The sequence below is a fragment of the Heterodontus francisci genome, chromosome 42, assembly GCF_036365525.1.
Source record: "Heterodontus francisci isolate sHetFra1 chromosome 42, sHetFra1.hap1, whole genome shotgun sequence".
Lineage (NCBI taxonomy): Eukaryota > Metazoa > Chordata > Chondrichthyes > Heterodontiformes > Heterodontidae > Heterodontus > Heterodontus francisci.
This window is the reverse complement of record NC_090412.1, coordinates 9,786,999-9,803,152: the sequence shown is the minus strand read 5'-3', so window position 1 is coordinate 9,803,152 and position 16,154 is coordinate 9,786,999. Positions and strand designations below refer to the sequence as shown.

Here is a 16,154-nt window from a genome sequence, read left to right as displayed (position 1 = left end):
AGTGGATGACTGTTGTCTGCTGCCTATCTAATAGTCTATTTGATACTTGGCAGCAATTGTAACCACAAACTTTCATCTGAATAGCAAGAGCCAAAGTTAACAAAATATCAGTATTTTTCAAAAGATTAATAATTTGATTACCTTGAGTACAAAACTTGACAATGGGCTTCTGTTAGTGCTACTGCTGATCCAATTTATAAAACATATTTGTCACATCTACATAAAATCATGTAAAAACATAAAAATATCCCAGATCATTATGTTCTACATTTGGTTTTTAGAATAACTTCTTTTTCAGTTCTACGGTTAATTAATGAAGAAAGCAAAATATGTCTGCAAACATTTTGCCTGAACAGATTCAACATGGTATTTTCACTACTTTCAGGCCTTGATCCTTAAGGAGCTGTCCGTAATTAGAGACCATGCTGGCAGTGCCTGCCTTCGGGAGCTGGACAAGAGCAACAGCCCCCTCATTATGGCCCTCTGTGGTTCAAAAGGTAACTTGACAATTTAGTCATCGTTAAATTGCAAATGCAATCACTGGTGTGTGGGTGGACAGCTATTTTGTAGGGATGACGTATTCAAAAGGACACGGAGTGGCTGCTTAGCAAAAAAAAAAACCTCGGGTACTTAACCTATTTACTAAACAGGAGAATAGAACATTATCATTTTTTTAATTGGTCTCCACAGTGGAAATCATTCTGATGTTTAAGTAGTTGCATATTCGTGCATTTCTTTTCTGCACTCCATATACCATACATCCTGTGTAAAAGTCGATCTTGTGTAAAGGTGATGCATGACTATAGGCCAAAAACCCTTGAATTTCCCGATATCTTGTGCAAAAGTCGACCTTAACTTTCAGACCACAGACAGAACATTCTAATCACCCACTAGTATAAATACCCAAATGTCCAGCCAGGATCCCACATTTTTCAATATGGCACCAAGGAAGAACAACAAATAGCACAGTTTAAACTAAAAGTCATTGTGTGTGCAGAGAAGGTGAATAATTGTGCGGCAGCAAGAGAATTCAAAGTATCAGAGAAGAATATCAGAGGTCAGAGAAAGTTTTCCACACAGGTCATGAAGATGCCAAAGAATATAAGTGTCAACAGGGGAAAGCCTAGCAAGTGGCTGCAGTTTGATGGTAAAGTTGCAGAATGGGTCAGTGAGCGTCACCAGGTTGGATACATAGCTTCCTGTACATCCATCCGACTCTACACCCTGTCTCCATGGTGGCTATTATTTTGTTAATGGAAGTTCAAAAATATGACTCGCGTAAAACTCAACTCTTTTCCCCTCCCCCCCCAAATTTTAGCCTCAAAAATTGGTCTTGAAAATTCAACTTTTACATGAGTATATATATTGTATATGTACACAAAGCTATATGAAGCAGCAGTCTCTCAGTCAATATGTCTAAACTCTGTGAAAAATGTAGCAAAAGGAACTGTTTTGATTTGTTAATATACAAGTGATTAATCAAATTGTTTGATTTTTAATAATGAAGATAAACAGTCCTTGGAGTCTTCACAACATTTATTAATATCTGCTTCTAATTGTGTTAGAAAAAAAAATCTGATGTTAAAAAGTTAGTGCTAAATATTTAAAGACTGCTGCAGAATTCAATACGTCTAGACAAGGGAACCAAGTGTTGTGGGGAGCAGAGAGGAAAGTGGAATTGAGGCCACATTCAGATCAGCCATGATCTTATCAAATGGCAGAGCAGGCTCAAGGGGCCAAATGCTCCTACTTTGTATGTTCGTTTCTTTGAATTCAAGTAAACTGTGTGTGGATCTACGTGCCTTTCCCTCCTTTGCTGAAACATTGACTCATGCTGACGTATACTCCAAATGAGTACTCGCAGCCGGCAGGTACTGTGCCCATGGGGGACATTCAATACTGATTAAGAGTGAGAATTAGACAAGGTTTCCGCTGCTGATCACTATCCTAAGTTATACTGTGACCCCAGGTGACAGGTGCATGTATGTGGTTATCGGGTAAGGAGAAGATTAAGTTCCCGTGATGCTCACACATGAATAAAGTACTAATGGGTTGCCAGCGCCATGGGACCATGCCCCAAGTACCTTTTTTTTTATTCATTCTTGGGATGTGGGCGTCGCTGGCTAGGCCAGCATTTATTGCCCATCCCTAATTGCCCTTGAGAAGGTAGTGGTGAGCTGCCTTCTTGAACCGCTGCAGTCCATGTGAGGTAGGTGCACCCACAGTGCTGTTAGGAAGGGAGTTCCAGGATTTTGACCAAGCGACAGTGAAGGAATGGCGATATAGTTTCAAGTCAGGATGGTGTGTGACTTGGAGGGGAACTTGCAGGTGGTGGTGTTCCCATGCATTTGCTGCCCTTGTCCTTCTAGGTGATAGAGGTTGCGGGTTTGGAAGGTGCTGTCTAAGGAGCCTTGGTGCATTGCTGTAGTGCATCTTGTAGATGGTACATACTGCTGACACTGTGCGTCGGTGATGGAGGGAGTGAATTTTTGTGGATGGGGTGCCAATCAAGTGGGCTGCTGAGCCCTGGATGGTGTCGAGCTTCTTGAGTGTTGTTGGAGCTGCACCCATCCAAGCGACTGAAGGGTATTCCATCACACTCCTGACTTGTGCTTTGTAGATGGTGGGCAGGCTTTGGGGAGTCAGGAGGTGAGTTACTCTCCGCAGGATTCCTAGCCTCTGACCTCTTTTGGCCACGGTATTTATATGGCTACTCCAGTTTCTGGTCAATGGTAGCCCCTAATATATTGATAGTGGGGGATTCAGCAATGGTAATGCCATTGAATGTCAAGGGAAGATGGTTAGATTCTCTCTTGTTGGAGATGGTCATTGCCTGGCACTTGTGTGGCATGAATGTTACTTGCCACTTATCAGCCCAAGCCTGGATATTGTCCAGGTCTTGCTGCATTTCTACATGGACTGCTTCAGTATCTGAGGAGTCGCGAATGGTGCTGAACATTATGCAATCATCAGCGAACATCCCCACTTCTGACCTTATGATTGAAGGAAAGTCATTGATGAAGCAGCTGAAGATGGTTGGGCCTAGGACACTACCCTGAGGAACTCCTGCACTGATGAGATGATTGACTTCCAACAGCCACAACCATCTTCCTTTGTGCTAGGAGCGAAGTGAAAACAAATTTGTAGGTTTGGTATAACAACAAAATGCTGGAAATACTCAGCTGGTCAGGCAGCATCTCTGAAGCAAGTTCTGATGAAAGTTCATCAACCTGAAACGTTAACTCTGTTTCTCTGTCCATAGATGCTGCCTGACCTGTTGAGTATTCCAGCATTTTCTGTTTTTATTTCAAATTTCCAGCATCCACAGTATTTTGCTTTTGTATATAGGTTTGGTACGTGAGAGTGACTACTTAAGTTTTACAGCTGTATGAGCTTAGCTGGTGTCATGTTTTCATTTTATCTGTTACATTCCATAGTATAAAGGTAAACAGGGACCAGCTCCAAGGCCTCTGCCACTGAAACAGTGTAACTACAGTTGCAAGTTGAATGACAGCCACCTCCTTGCTTGCTTCCTTTTGTAGCAAGGCATCTTGCTGCTTCTTGGGACTGCCCCTGGTAGCGTAGTTGCAATCAGTTACTCACTGGATGGAGGCAATAAAGTATATTTTTAATATTTTGTTTCAACCACAAATGTCAAACTCTAGGAATAAATACTGGCATTTGTCTTCTCCCTTAATGCATTAACCCAGTACTAATGAACGCTCTTAATAGGGTCCTTCATTAACATCTCCCAGATGATTGCCTGTGTAGGACAGCAGGCTATTAGTGGATCCCGTGTTCCTGATGGTTTTGAGAGCAGATCTCTACCTCACTTCGAAAAGCATTCTAAGGTGAGCAGTCTACCTACTTAGATGAAGCTTCTGTCATCACTTGGTTTGACGTTCATCTCTTCTGATAATTAATTTACAAATAACTTTGCAAACTGTGAAACTTCTAATTACATTTGCAAATTTCTTGTGCAGCTTCCAGCAGCAAAGGGCTTTGTTGCAGACAGTTTCTATTCTGGTTTAACTCCCACTGAGTTTATCTTCCATACCATGGCTGGTCGTGAGGGCCTGGTGGATACTGCTGTCAAGACAGCAGAAACTGGATACATGCAGGTAATGGCAAAATTTAAAATTTTTGTAATAATGAGTGGTATTGCAAGTATTGGTTTGTTCCTACAATCACATTTGATGCTTGTCTACTCAATTTGATTCACCTTTTTTTCCAGACAGAAGCAAATTTGGGAAAGGTCGTTGGGTGTCATTGTAGGAAGTAGTATATCATGACAGTACTTAGCCGTGGGGGTGGGGCTGAGGTGTGGCGAGTGGAGGAGACTTGGCGGTTGGCAGGAGGAAGGACGGAGGCGCGGGGGGAGAGCCAGCTGTGTAGTAGTCCCGACGGACAAGTTTTTCTGCAGCACCTGTGGAAGAACCTGTCACTCTAGAATTGGCCTTTATAGCCACTCCAGGCGCTGCTCCACAAACCACTGACCACCTCCAGGCACTTACCCATTGTCTCTTGAGATAAGGAGGCCAAAGAAAAAAAAAATGACTTCGTTTTACAAATCAAGTATGAATCTCTGTCCTATGTATGCAAAACTTGTAAAGCATTCCATTGTTAATGACCAAATCTTTATGATTGCATGCCATTTATCTTGGCTGTGTTTTCCATTCCAATATGCAATAAACCTTTGGTAGTATCTCAAGTGCATAGTCCTAAGTATTCCATGCACAATATCGCTCAATGATAATGTCATCTATGAAGCTGAAATAGTATGCTGCCTCGACCACCTTCTCTTCATCCTCTCCACCCCAACCTCAACTAAAGGGCCTGGTGACATTTGCTACACTAGAATGTGGTTTATGCTTGAACTCCATTTATGGTAAATTACACTGAGAATTCGACTGTGCATCATTTTTTAGAGTAGACACAATTTTTCTTGTTCAAGGAGATGAGTGCCAAAGGCTGTTAAAACCCATGTTGAATGCTGGCAGTTTTTAAGAGAATCTTTGCAGTTCAGGTCATGTGACTGCCTCAATTGTGTCCTGAGGTTTCTACTAAGAAAGTCTTATTGACTTATTACAAATTAGATGCCTGAGATGTATGCCACTACTTGGGAGAATAACTCACACCACTGAAGACAATTTAATTTGAAACTTCCTTCAACATTTTAACAACAAATAGATGGGACTCAACTGGGCTGTTAATATGTTTCAATACCTTCCAGCACAGGGGTGTCCAACCTTTTCATGTGGGAGGGGCCACATGACAATTTCTGTCTTGCATGGGGGCTGGTGAGACAATTTCAGAAAGAGGAAGGCATTAAAAATTTATTTTACTATTAATGTAAACAACAAATGTGCATTTTTGTGAAGAAGCTTTAAATGAGAGACTAATATATTGACTTTCTTTCTGGTCATTATATTGGACACTGAATAGTGAGATACCTAGCATTTTTTTGCTTGCACAAGTAGTCAGTGTCTGCCTGCACACTTCTTGTAGCGATGTGGAGTATACTGGTTAGATGTTCACCTGTCAGGAGTGATCTTGAACGCTCGCTGTCCCTCCTCTTGCTCTCTCTCTGTCTATGTCTTTCCCCTCCCTCTCTTCATCCCCCCCCCCTTCCCCGTGTTGTCCCCCCTTGTGTCATCCCCTCCACTCTATTGTTCCCTCCCCGCTGTGTGTTGTCACCCCTCTCTCTGGCCCCCCTCTCTCTCTCTGCCCTCCCCTCCCCTCTCTCCCTTTCTGCCCTCCCATCTCTATCTCCCACCACCCCCACCCCCCTCCAGATCCTTACGGTTGCTGAGAGTGGTTTTCCGGCAGCCTTTTTAAAAAAAAAAAAAATTAGAACCTGCCAGAGAGCCCCGAAGCTTTCCTGACGGGTGCTGGGAGCGGGAACAGCAGTTTCCGAATTTCTGGCCGATTCGGGGTTTTCCGGCAGGTTGCGATTTAGTTTTATTTTTATAGCCCGCTAGAAAACCCCAAATCTGTCTGACGTTTGGAAACCGCTGTTCCCGCTCTCAGCAGTGAATATGGAAAGGAGTGTTAATGAGAATTAGATAAAGATCTGAGCTTAGAAATTCCAATTCAGCTGTGAAAAGGGCTCTGCATTTTTTTTTTATATACCGGTCTAGTTGGAAAGAATAAGCTAATGGGAAATTTCTCATCCCTGAAATTACCAGTCACGGACCTCAACATTTTTTTTTACCACGGGCACTGATGTCCATGTACGGACATGTTGCCGACCCTTGCGAGGATGAGGAATGGCCAGGTACAATCTACGTTCCTGGGCCAGATGGAAACCTTTGGTGGGCCTGGTCCTGGCCCATGGGCCGTATGTTGGACAACCCTGTTCGAGCACATTCTCAATTTTATATGTATGTTTGATGTGACTGAAGTTATGTAACTAATCTAGCTATAAAGCTTAATCTTGGGTGTCTCAATGTATTCTCAATCTTGATTGGTGTATTTCATTTACTTTCTGTATTGCTTACCTTTTGGATTTTTCTAAAAATGCTTAAAGAATGTATAAAAATAATTTGCAAGGTCATTTATTAAACTAACAATAAAACATTTCCAGCTTTCAAAGTGGAAACCTGAACATTTTGTTCGACTTTCCGCATCCCACGAACATCAGGTTGTTAACTGAAGCCAGATTTGATCGGCATTCTGGAGATGCCACTTGATGGTTGACATCTGGTACGGTCCACTTCACTGGAGAGGCTCTGTCTGTACTGGAGTTGCCTTGTGGGTGTCAGTCTGGGGTTCACCTTGGTACCACCTGGCAATGCAGGGTATGCTATCGGCAGTGCCCAAATGGAGATTGTTCGGAACAACCTGGCCTGAAATCTTAAATTAGCCCATCTATTTCCTGCTAATGTACATGCCAAAAATGTAACAAAGGTGCTTTCCCCAGAGCTTGGCAAAGCTAACATGTACATTCTACAAAGTAGATAACATTTCTTATTACACTTAGTGTTCCATCTGTCTTCGAGTACAGTCACAGAAAGTAAAAGGGAAAAGACTAAAGTGCTTATACTGGGGACCTGTGCTTGCTTGTTTTTGAAGCCATTTCTGAAAACAGTACAGTCTTTAAGTATGAACTTACTTATCTATCCTTAGATGTTCAGTACGGACACACACATCACAGAATTGTTACAGTGCAGAAGGCGGCCATTAGGCCCATCGTGTCTGCACCTGCTCTCTGAATGAGTAATTCACCTAATGCCATTCCCGCGCCTTCTCCCCATAACCCTGCACGTTGTTCCTTTTCAGATAACCATCTAATTCCCTTTTGAATGCCTCGATTGAACCTGTCTCCAACATCCACTCTGGCAGCGCATTTGAGATCCTAACCACTCGCTATGTGAAGAAGTTTTTCCTCATGTCACTTTTGTTTCTTTTGCCAATCACTTTAAATCTGTGCCCTCTCATTCTCGATCCTTTCATGAGTGGGAACTGTTTTTCCCTATGCACTCTGTCCAGACCCTTCATGATTTTGAATACCTCGATCTTCTTACACCTCCTCTTAGCCTTCTCTTCGCCAAAGAAAATAGTCCCAACTTCTCCAATCTTTTTTCATAGCTGAAGTTCTTCATTTCTGGAACCATTCTCATGAATCTTTTCTGTACTCTGTCCAATGCCCTCACATCTTTCCTAAAGTGCGGCGCCCAGAACTGGACTCAATACTCCAGCTGAGGCCAAACTAGTGTATACAGGTTTAACATAACCTCCTTGCTCTTGTACTCTATGCCCCTATTAATAAAGCCCAGGATACTGTATGCTTTTATTAACTGCTCTCTCAACCTGTCCTGCCACCTTCAATGACTTATGCACATATAGACCCAGGTTTCTCTGCTCCTGCACTCCCTTTAAAATTGTGCCCTTTATATTGTCTTTCCACGTTCTTGCTACCAAAATGAATGACATCACATTTCTCCACATTGAACTTCATCTACCACTTGTCCACCCACTCCACCAACTTGTCTGCGCTTTTGAAGTTCTACATTTGGAATATAGTTGTAGTTTTAGCTTGCAACAGTCTATTCTGAAGATATTTTTCTGTTTCTGCCATTTTCTAGAGACGTCTGGTTAAATCTTTGGAGGATCTTTGTACACAGTATGATTTAACTGTTCGCAGCTCAACTGGTGACATTATCCAGTTTATCTATGGTGGAGATGGCTTAGATCCAGCATCTATGGAAGGCAAAGATGAACCTTTAGAATTTAAGCGGGTTTTGGATAATATTCGGGTAATGATATTCTGTTTATAACTATTGTGTTGTATAGTGTGATATACTATATATTGGGTAGTTTAGTATACCTTTAAGTTTGTGTTTCTACAAATTCCAGGTTAAATTGTGTTTCTGCCAGCTTGAGATCAAATATATGCAAAGAATTTCCTTTGGCTACAAGTTTAATTGTAATGAGTTCAAATATGTTGACTGCTTTTTTGAAATTCTATTTAGAAAAAGAAATTGCTGAAATTATTAAATTATCATGATCCATTTCAAGTGGTATTATCCAAGCAATAGTAGAAACTAAAAAGTATTATTGTACCTTTCCTACCTTAGTTTCACCACTAGAATTCTGAGAACTGTGGATTTCCCCAGATTGGTAAAACCTGTTAAACTTACCAACTAAGACAAACATTCAGTTGTAAAACTTGATCTTGCAGTTTCTGCCACCTCCTCCGATCATCACCACACACACCCACACAATTTTCTTGGCTGTTCTGGCCTCACCGGTTCATGTCTAGTAGGCAGCCTTCTCTCTGTTCTCTGTCCATATTGCTGTTGAACTAGTCATAAGAACTTTTATGACGCTGTATAATGGCTCACCCTTCAGTATGACCAGCATACAACAGTGTGGATGAGTTCAGAAGTTGAGAGATTGAACCTTTATGCAACACCTTGAAGTGAAAAGTCTTGATGCTGCATCCCAGCCATACCCAGTCCTATAATTAAATTTTTACACCAACTGAGAGAATTAAGCTGTTCCTGGAGATGAGAGAGAGACTTTAAATCTTTCAATCTCAGTTCCATTAGGAGGAGGTGTCTAACAGAAGTTGCGTTATTGCATGCTGTTAATTAATTTTCACAATGAAATTTGAAGTAAATGTAAGTAAAAATCCGATAACTGAACTTTTTTCAGGAACTTTGTTTTGTCTTGAATTTTGTAAGACCATTAAGCTCATATATTCTAACCTACCTCATTAGCGTTCAATCTTGTTTGAAAGAAATCTGCCATTTTATTGCACTAGACTTGGCTTGTATACTGGCATCCTGCTGTTCCAAAAAAAAAAGACTCTGACTTGCTTACTAAAATTGGGATTTAAATTCAGGCAACATTGGAAAAAGCTTAGGGATTTCTGTCTATCCATGCCCACTCAGTTCATAAGGAAAGAATGGAATAGGAAAGAGGATATTTCAGTTTGAAACACTGAAATACACCAGGTAATATAATCTTTGCTGAGTCCACTTTGTGTGGAGGCATATGAACTGGATTATGGGCCTTTTTTCACTGAAATTTGGCTAAAACATCTGTTCATTTTGTGAAAACACATCCATTCAGCATATGAAAACAATTTTAACATAATTTGGTTGGTTCTTTGTGCTCTTCATGTCAAAACAATTTTTGTGTAAATGCTTGTTATCCCTGGAGACAGCCCCTTTTGATTTGTTATAGTTCATGGAAATACTACTAACTGTACAGAATATATTCATGTGTGTTGTGCATATTTAGTCACACCAATGTTAGATGGTTTCATTTGCCAGCTGTTTGTTTTTAAAGAGAACATGCCCTTGATATCTTTGCTTTTCTCCCCTGCTAGGCCATTTACCCATGCCACAGTGAACCAGCACTGAGTAAGAATGAAGTGGTTGCAGCTGCCGAGGCAATTATGAAGAGAAGCGAGTTTCTCTGTTGTCAAAATGAATATCTGCAGGTTAGCATAATTCTCATTCTCTTTACATCAAAGCATATTGTACATTAGATGGAAATGAAACCTTTGTTTCCTATTGTGTTTCACTTCCTTGTATTGATGAACCTATCCCATTCCTAAAGGCTCTAACTGGGACCAATTGTGAGAAGTACATTGAGGTAATGGCTTTGGTTGTGTGATTGGGCATTTCCGTCTTACAGAACCTCATTCATTATATATGCCTCCCTAATTCATTGGCTGATTTTGCTGCTAGCTGCTCAATGTATCTGACCATAACTTGTAAAACATTTACAAAAAAAACACATGATTTACATTGAGTCACTTTAGGTACCCTGCATCAGGAAGCTTTAATATACTGCTCCTGTGTATTAAGGAATGCACTTGTGGCACAAGCAATTGCCATGCTGCACATGTAAATCCCAAGTCAGTTTCCACCACGTTCATCCTGGAAGTTCAGATTTTTAATTCTTTTTAGCATTGGTAGGAAATTTTGGAGGTTTGGAACCTTTTGTACCCAATGCCCAACATTAGTTTATTGACATGTTTTTAATCCAGCATCAGAAGAGCAACACCAGTATAGACATCTTCTACACTGTCCTTTCTACGCCCTCTCTGTGAGATTGTGACTTTGTCAGACTACGAGGCCTACTTCCGCTACTAATTCTTATGTTCGCATGAGTAGGTTTGCCCTGCTGATGCAGATCCACAAGGAACAGGGCTTAAATAGCCCAAAATTGTTTCATCCTTGCAGCTAACAGAAAATAGCTGTGATCCCATTGATTGGTATGACCTAAATTCAAATCCCAATCCTACAGCCAATGAAACTATCTTAGCTGTGTACTTTGTCACTTGTGATTGATTTATTCAAAGATACTTTCTGTGTAAAGTTTTTTTTTTTAATCCTTCATGGGATGTGGGCATTGCTGGCAAGGTCAGCATTTGTTACCCATCCCTTGTTGTCCTTGATAACTGAGTGGCTTGCTGGGCCATTTCAGAAGGCAGTTAAGAGTCAGCCACATTGCTGTGGGTCTGGAGTCGCATGTAGGCTAGACCAGGTAAGGATGGCAGATTTCCTTCCCTGACATTACCACCATGCCACCATCTTCCCCATATACTACCATGAGGGAATAGTTTCAGTTTAATAAGAAAAAAGGAAGGAACATTTCAAGTTTGCTTTCCTTTATGCAGTTTCTAATCACAACCATTTTTATTGGTGACTTTTTTTTCAGACTAACATTAACCCAGGAAAAGATCAGGAACCACACACTCAATAGCAATTCGATAAAGCAGGAGAAGATCCTGACAGTTCTAAACATCTATTCCTACTTCGTCATTTTCTCCCTCCATTTGTCTTCTCTTTTGCTTTGTAACAAGGGGGAATAATTTCACTGTATTTACCCTTTTGAACCCCTTGATCATTTCAGAGACCTCAATTAGATCACCCTTAGACGTTCTAAACTGGAGAGTGCAAGTCTAGTTTATGCAACCCGTTTAACCCTTTAAGCCCTGTAATCATTCTGGTGAATCTGTGTTGTACCAGACATAAGATCAGTAGATCCTTTTAGAGGTATGGTGCCCAAAACTGAATGCAGTACTCCAGATGGGGTCTGACCAGGCCTCTCTACAACTGAAGCATAAATTCCTCCCCTTCATATTTCAGCTCCCTTGAGATAAAGGCCAACATTCTATTAGCATTTTGATTATTTTTTTGAACCTGTGCATCTACATTTAGTGATATATACATATCTGGACACTCAAAACCCTTTACTCTTCCATAGTTCCAGCTCTTTTGCCATTTAGAAGATATTCCAATTTGTCATCTTGGATCCATATGCCACAGTTTTGCCAGTTCATTTAATCTGTCTACATTCCTTTGTAACTTCTTGCTCCCATATAAACAGCTTTCTGTGCCTCCTAACTTTGTCATCTGTAAACTTGGGTATACACCTCTCGGGGTGGGGGGTGAAAATTGACACGGGTGGTGATGCAAGACAGGCAGAATCACTTATGCTGCCGGTTATACGACACGCTAATTCCTAGTTCTATCAAAGTCATATACAATAGGTGACCGGCGCATTGCTTTCTGTTTTGCATCCCTGGCCAATTTTGCCCCCTCTATTCCTTCATCTATATCGTTGCTATATATGGTGAAAAGCTGAAGCACCAGGATAGATTCCTGGGCGACACCACTTGTCACATGCTGCCAGTCAGAGTGCATTCCCTTTGTACGTACCCTTTGCTATTTCCAACAGTTAGCAACTCATGTCATAAGATAACAATGGTCAGCAATTGCTGGATCATTATTAGCATTGGAAACGCTTGCTAATGATTTCTGCTTAGTTTTGGGGCAGATATGAATTGTTGTACTTTCTTCCCACTGTAGTATTAGATGAGATTAGCTAACTCAGGCTAGATCAAGGATTGAGCTTAAAATGATGCTAGTCTGTATGGCTGAATGCAACATCGCACAGTATGTCTACCCACTTACTAGTGTCTTCAAACTGTAATATTCAGCATTACCCATTAGACTTGTGTGATGAAGTGAATATAGCTGTCGGCTTCAGCTGCTTGACTGCGAGTGGAAAATGCATGAATATTTTGGATGGATTGACTTGGCATGCTGTGTGTTTTAAAGAGCTTCTAGATATGACAGAGACTTCTCCAGATAATCTTTCTCCAGCCTAGTGCAAAGGACTGCTTCCACAGCGACGTCCACGCTTCCTGTGAACGGAAATGTCCGCAAAACAATTCAGGACGTAGCATACCCGGGATGAATAATGAACGCCTCGTTTTGCCAATGAGCTCACTAAAAATAGCATGAGCTGCCTCATAATCTCTGGATTTCTTTGCCAGACAGGGAGATGACAACTCAGACTGTAAAGTGCAAGCAATAAACTATGAATTAGGTCTATCAAGAAATGAAATTGGAAGAAGAAATAGCACAAACAACAGATTTCACTCGATTAGATTACCAATTTCAAGCCTATCTCTAAACATGTTTTAAAAAGTTTGTCATTCAGTTTCTCCGTAATGACACTGAGCTCAGATTGGTGAATGTGATGTGTTGTTTGTCCATGAAATAATCTGTGTAGTTTTGTTTCCAGCAAAAATGACTTTGAATTCACAGGACTAAACTGTATTTTAATCTGATATTCTACTGATCATCTTGGAATCGAATAGAATTTTAATATAAACATTCCAGGAATTTCACACTAAATCTGAGAAATATACACAAATGGAGGAATTTATTTTGCTATTCAGCTCTGCATTAATGGTAAGTAATTGGATTTCATGAAAACTTACCTCAATATTGAATTTGACTTCTTCCTTTAGGCGATCAGAAATTTTATCAAGGATTTTTCTGAGAAGATCAAGAAAACTAGAGACAAATATGGCATTAATGACAATGGAACTACTGAGGTATTAAATTTATTATTGTATTCTGTAAAAGTTTATAGTGCATATGTCAATACGTAGGCAAGAGGGGGATATGATTGTTCTCGTCGAGGAAATATTATAGTGGATTCAAATGCTAAAGTTGCTTCTTTGAAATTTTCGGCATTAAGAAAACTGGGTAATATATATTCACTTTGCACTCTAATGGAGTGCTGTTTACGAATGTGTGCGGTTAGATTATTTAACTGATCTTTAATTATTTCTGCAGCCCCGCGTTCTATACCAGTTGGACCGAATTACTCCTACGCAAGTAGACAAATTTCTAGAAACCTGTAGGGACAAGTACATGAGGTGAGACACAAATGTGCAGGCCTGAGGTTCTGTTTGGTGTAAATTGTCATCAAATTCACCATTTTAACAATATAATTTGTGTTTCGTATACTCTTTTGTTTTTAGTATTCTTTGTGTACAATTGCTACAGTTAAGTTTAAACAGCTAAAAATTTATTGCTTCATTCGAAGAACCTTTTCATTAAATGTTGAGCCATTTTATGGACACAAGCTGGTTTTGTAAAAGCTGGTGTACTTTGCCTTGTTATATAAACTGCACAAAGACAGGAGCAGTCCTTTTACATAAGAGTTCTTTCATTTTGTAATTTTGAGGATTTAAACCCATAACCTCTGCTACTGCTGAGCCAAGGCCGACACCTTTAACCGTTCAGTCGAAGCAACTTAATTCTGATTCAGATTCAACTGTAAACTTAAATATTTGATCAGCAGCGTGCACACACATTAGACCCCACAGAGAACTGTATCAGATGTGCCATCTTTTTTGTGGGAATCTTGTATGGAAATGGGATGTGTTCTACGATGGCCTTACTAGCTAGAATTGATAATTGCAACCTTACCTTGAATGATAAATTATGTAGGACAGATGGCTTTCTGCCACGTTGCCTGGATAAATACAGGTTATGCTAACACTAGCAGATGGAGCAAAAACCTCTAGGGAAGATTGGCCATTCTTCACGAACCCTCTGCTGAATAAAAGATGTTAGGCACAATACCTTTTAATAATCTCTACTTTTAATCCTGAGCAATGGAATCCAATTGTATATAGTAGGGACGAAATACTTCACTTACATGGAGAAACAAGAGAAGCAGAGGGTGTTGTACTTAGAACAGAAAAGATTAAGGAGCGATTTGACAGAGGTGTTCAAAGTCTTGAAGGGATTTGATAGAGTAAATAAGGAGAAACCATTTCCAGTGGCACAAGGGTCAGTAACCAGAAGAACCAGGTTTAAGGTGATTACACAGTGAGTTCTTACGATCTGGAATGTACCATCCTAAAGGGTGGTAGAAGCAGATGGGATAGTAACTTTCAAAAGGGAATTGGATAAATACTTGAAAAGGAAGAATTTGCTGGGCTATGGGGAAAGAGCAGGGGAGCGGGACTAATCGAATAGCACTTTCAAAGAGCTAGCAGAGGCACAATGGGCTGAATGACCTCCTTCTGTGATGTATCATTCTATAATGGACAAAGTCTGTAATAACCACAGCGGAAATGACTGCCACATTCATTAGAGCGTGAGACTGAATGTGAATTAGTTTATCTTCAGTCAAATTTTATCACAAAATCTGATCTTACAAAACTAGTCCTGGAAACGTTTTTTTTTTCTGATCACACTTTTGGTTTTGTGTAGATAAATTGAAACTGCAAAATTAACTGCTAGTGCAAACTTTGTAATTGAAAAGAAATGATTAATAATAAGATAAAAGCAAAATACTGCGGATGCTGAAAATCTGAAATAAAAGCAAGAAATGCTGGAACCATTCAGCAGGTCTGGCAGCATCTGTGGAAAGAGAAGCAGAGTTAACGTTTTGTGTCAGTTCCGAAGTAGGGTCACTGACCCGAAACATTAACTCTGCTTCTCTTTCCACAGATGCTGCCAGACCTGCTGAGTGGTTCTAGCATTTCTTGTTGTGATTAATATTAAGACTTTACGAAGGGTTTGATCAATTATCGATAGTCACTGTTGCATTAATTATGGTGTTTGGCATTTTAATCATAATCTCTTACCTATTTGTCTTTTTAACAAGAGCTCAGATGGAGCCAGGTTCTGCAGTTGGTGCCTTGTGTGCACAGAGTATCGGAGAGCCAGGTACACAGATGACCTTGAAGACTTTCCACTTTGCTGGTGTAGCTTCTATGAATATTACTCTGGGTGTGCCCAGAATAAAAGAAATTATTAATGCATCAAAATCTATAAGGTAAATCCAAATATGGTTCTGTTTTTCTACATGGTTTTGAATACTTTGAGGTGTAATTTAAATTGGCTCATGTGCAAGTTTTTAAATTACAGTTGATATCCACTGGTGCTCCATGAGAATGATCTGTTATCCATTTACTTTTTTAACATGGCTAACTCAAACCAAATGTAACTTGGAAAGTTAATCATTGATTCGGTTCTGTCCGTTTTCTCCTGTGTGGATACTTATTCCTACAGAACTTCATTTTCAATTGATCGGGAAAGGGGTTAAGTGGTGAGGAAGGGATAGGGTACAAGGAGGTGTCAAAATATTTTGGTCATGGATTGATGCATGGAGCGTTAGATGTGGTTGTCATTTCAGCCAAAAGAAATGTCTATACAGTGGAGCAAGTAGTGCTTCTGCTACATCTGCCAGCTTAGTCGCGAGATGCCAAAGCTTCCCCACCTAAACCAAGCAAGTTTGAGTGACTCTCAGTTCCTCAGATTCAATGCCCAAATTTACGAGACCAGGGGTCAGCAACCTTAATACAAGAGGAGCCATCT

At 40.3% G+C, this 16,154-nt stretch overlaps 1 protein-coding gene across 1 annotated transcript in view; it reads left to right on the top strand.

Annotated features, from left to right (window-relative positions):
- polr3a (polymerase (RNA) III (DNA directed) polypeptide A) overlaps positions 1-16,154 on the top strand; it is a 68,718-nt gene that overhangs the window by 40,444 nt on the left and 12,120 nt on the right. The window contains exons 17-24 of the mRNA XM_068020531.1: positions 386-497; positions 3,733-3,851; positions 3,984-4,121; positions 8,088-8,258; positions 9,839-9,952; positions 13,283-13,369; positions 13,614-13,696; positions 15,442-15,612. Coding sequence (XP_067876632.1) covers positions 386-497; positions 3,733-3,851; positions 3,984-4,121; positions 8,088-8,258; positions 9,839-9,952; positions 13,283-13,369; positions 13,614-13,696; positions 15,442-15,612 — 995 coding nt within the window. The remainder of the gene's footprint in view (positions 1-385; positions 498-3,732; positions 3,852-3,983; positions 4,122-8,087; positions 8,259-9,838; positions 9,953-13,282; positions 13,370-13,613; positions 13,697-15,441; positions 15,613-16,154) is intronic.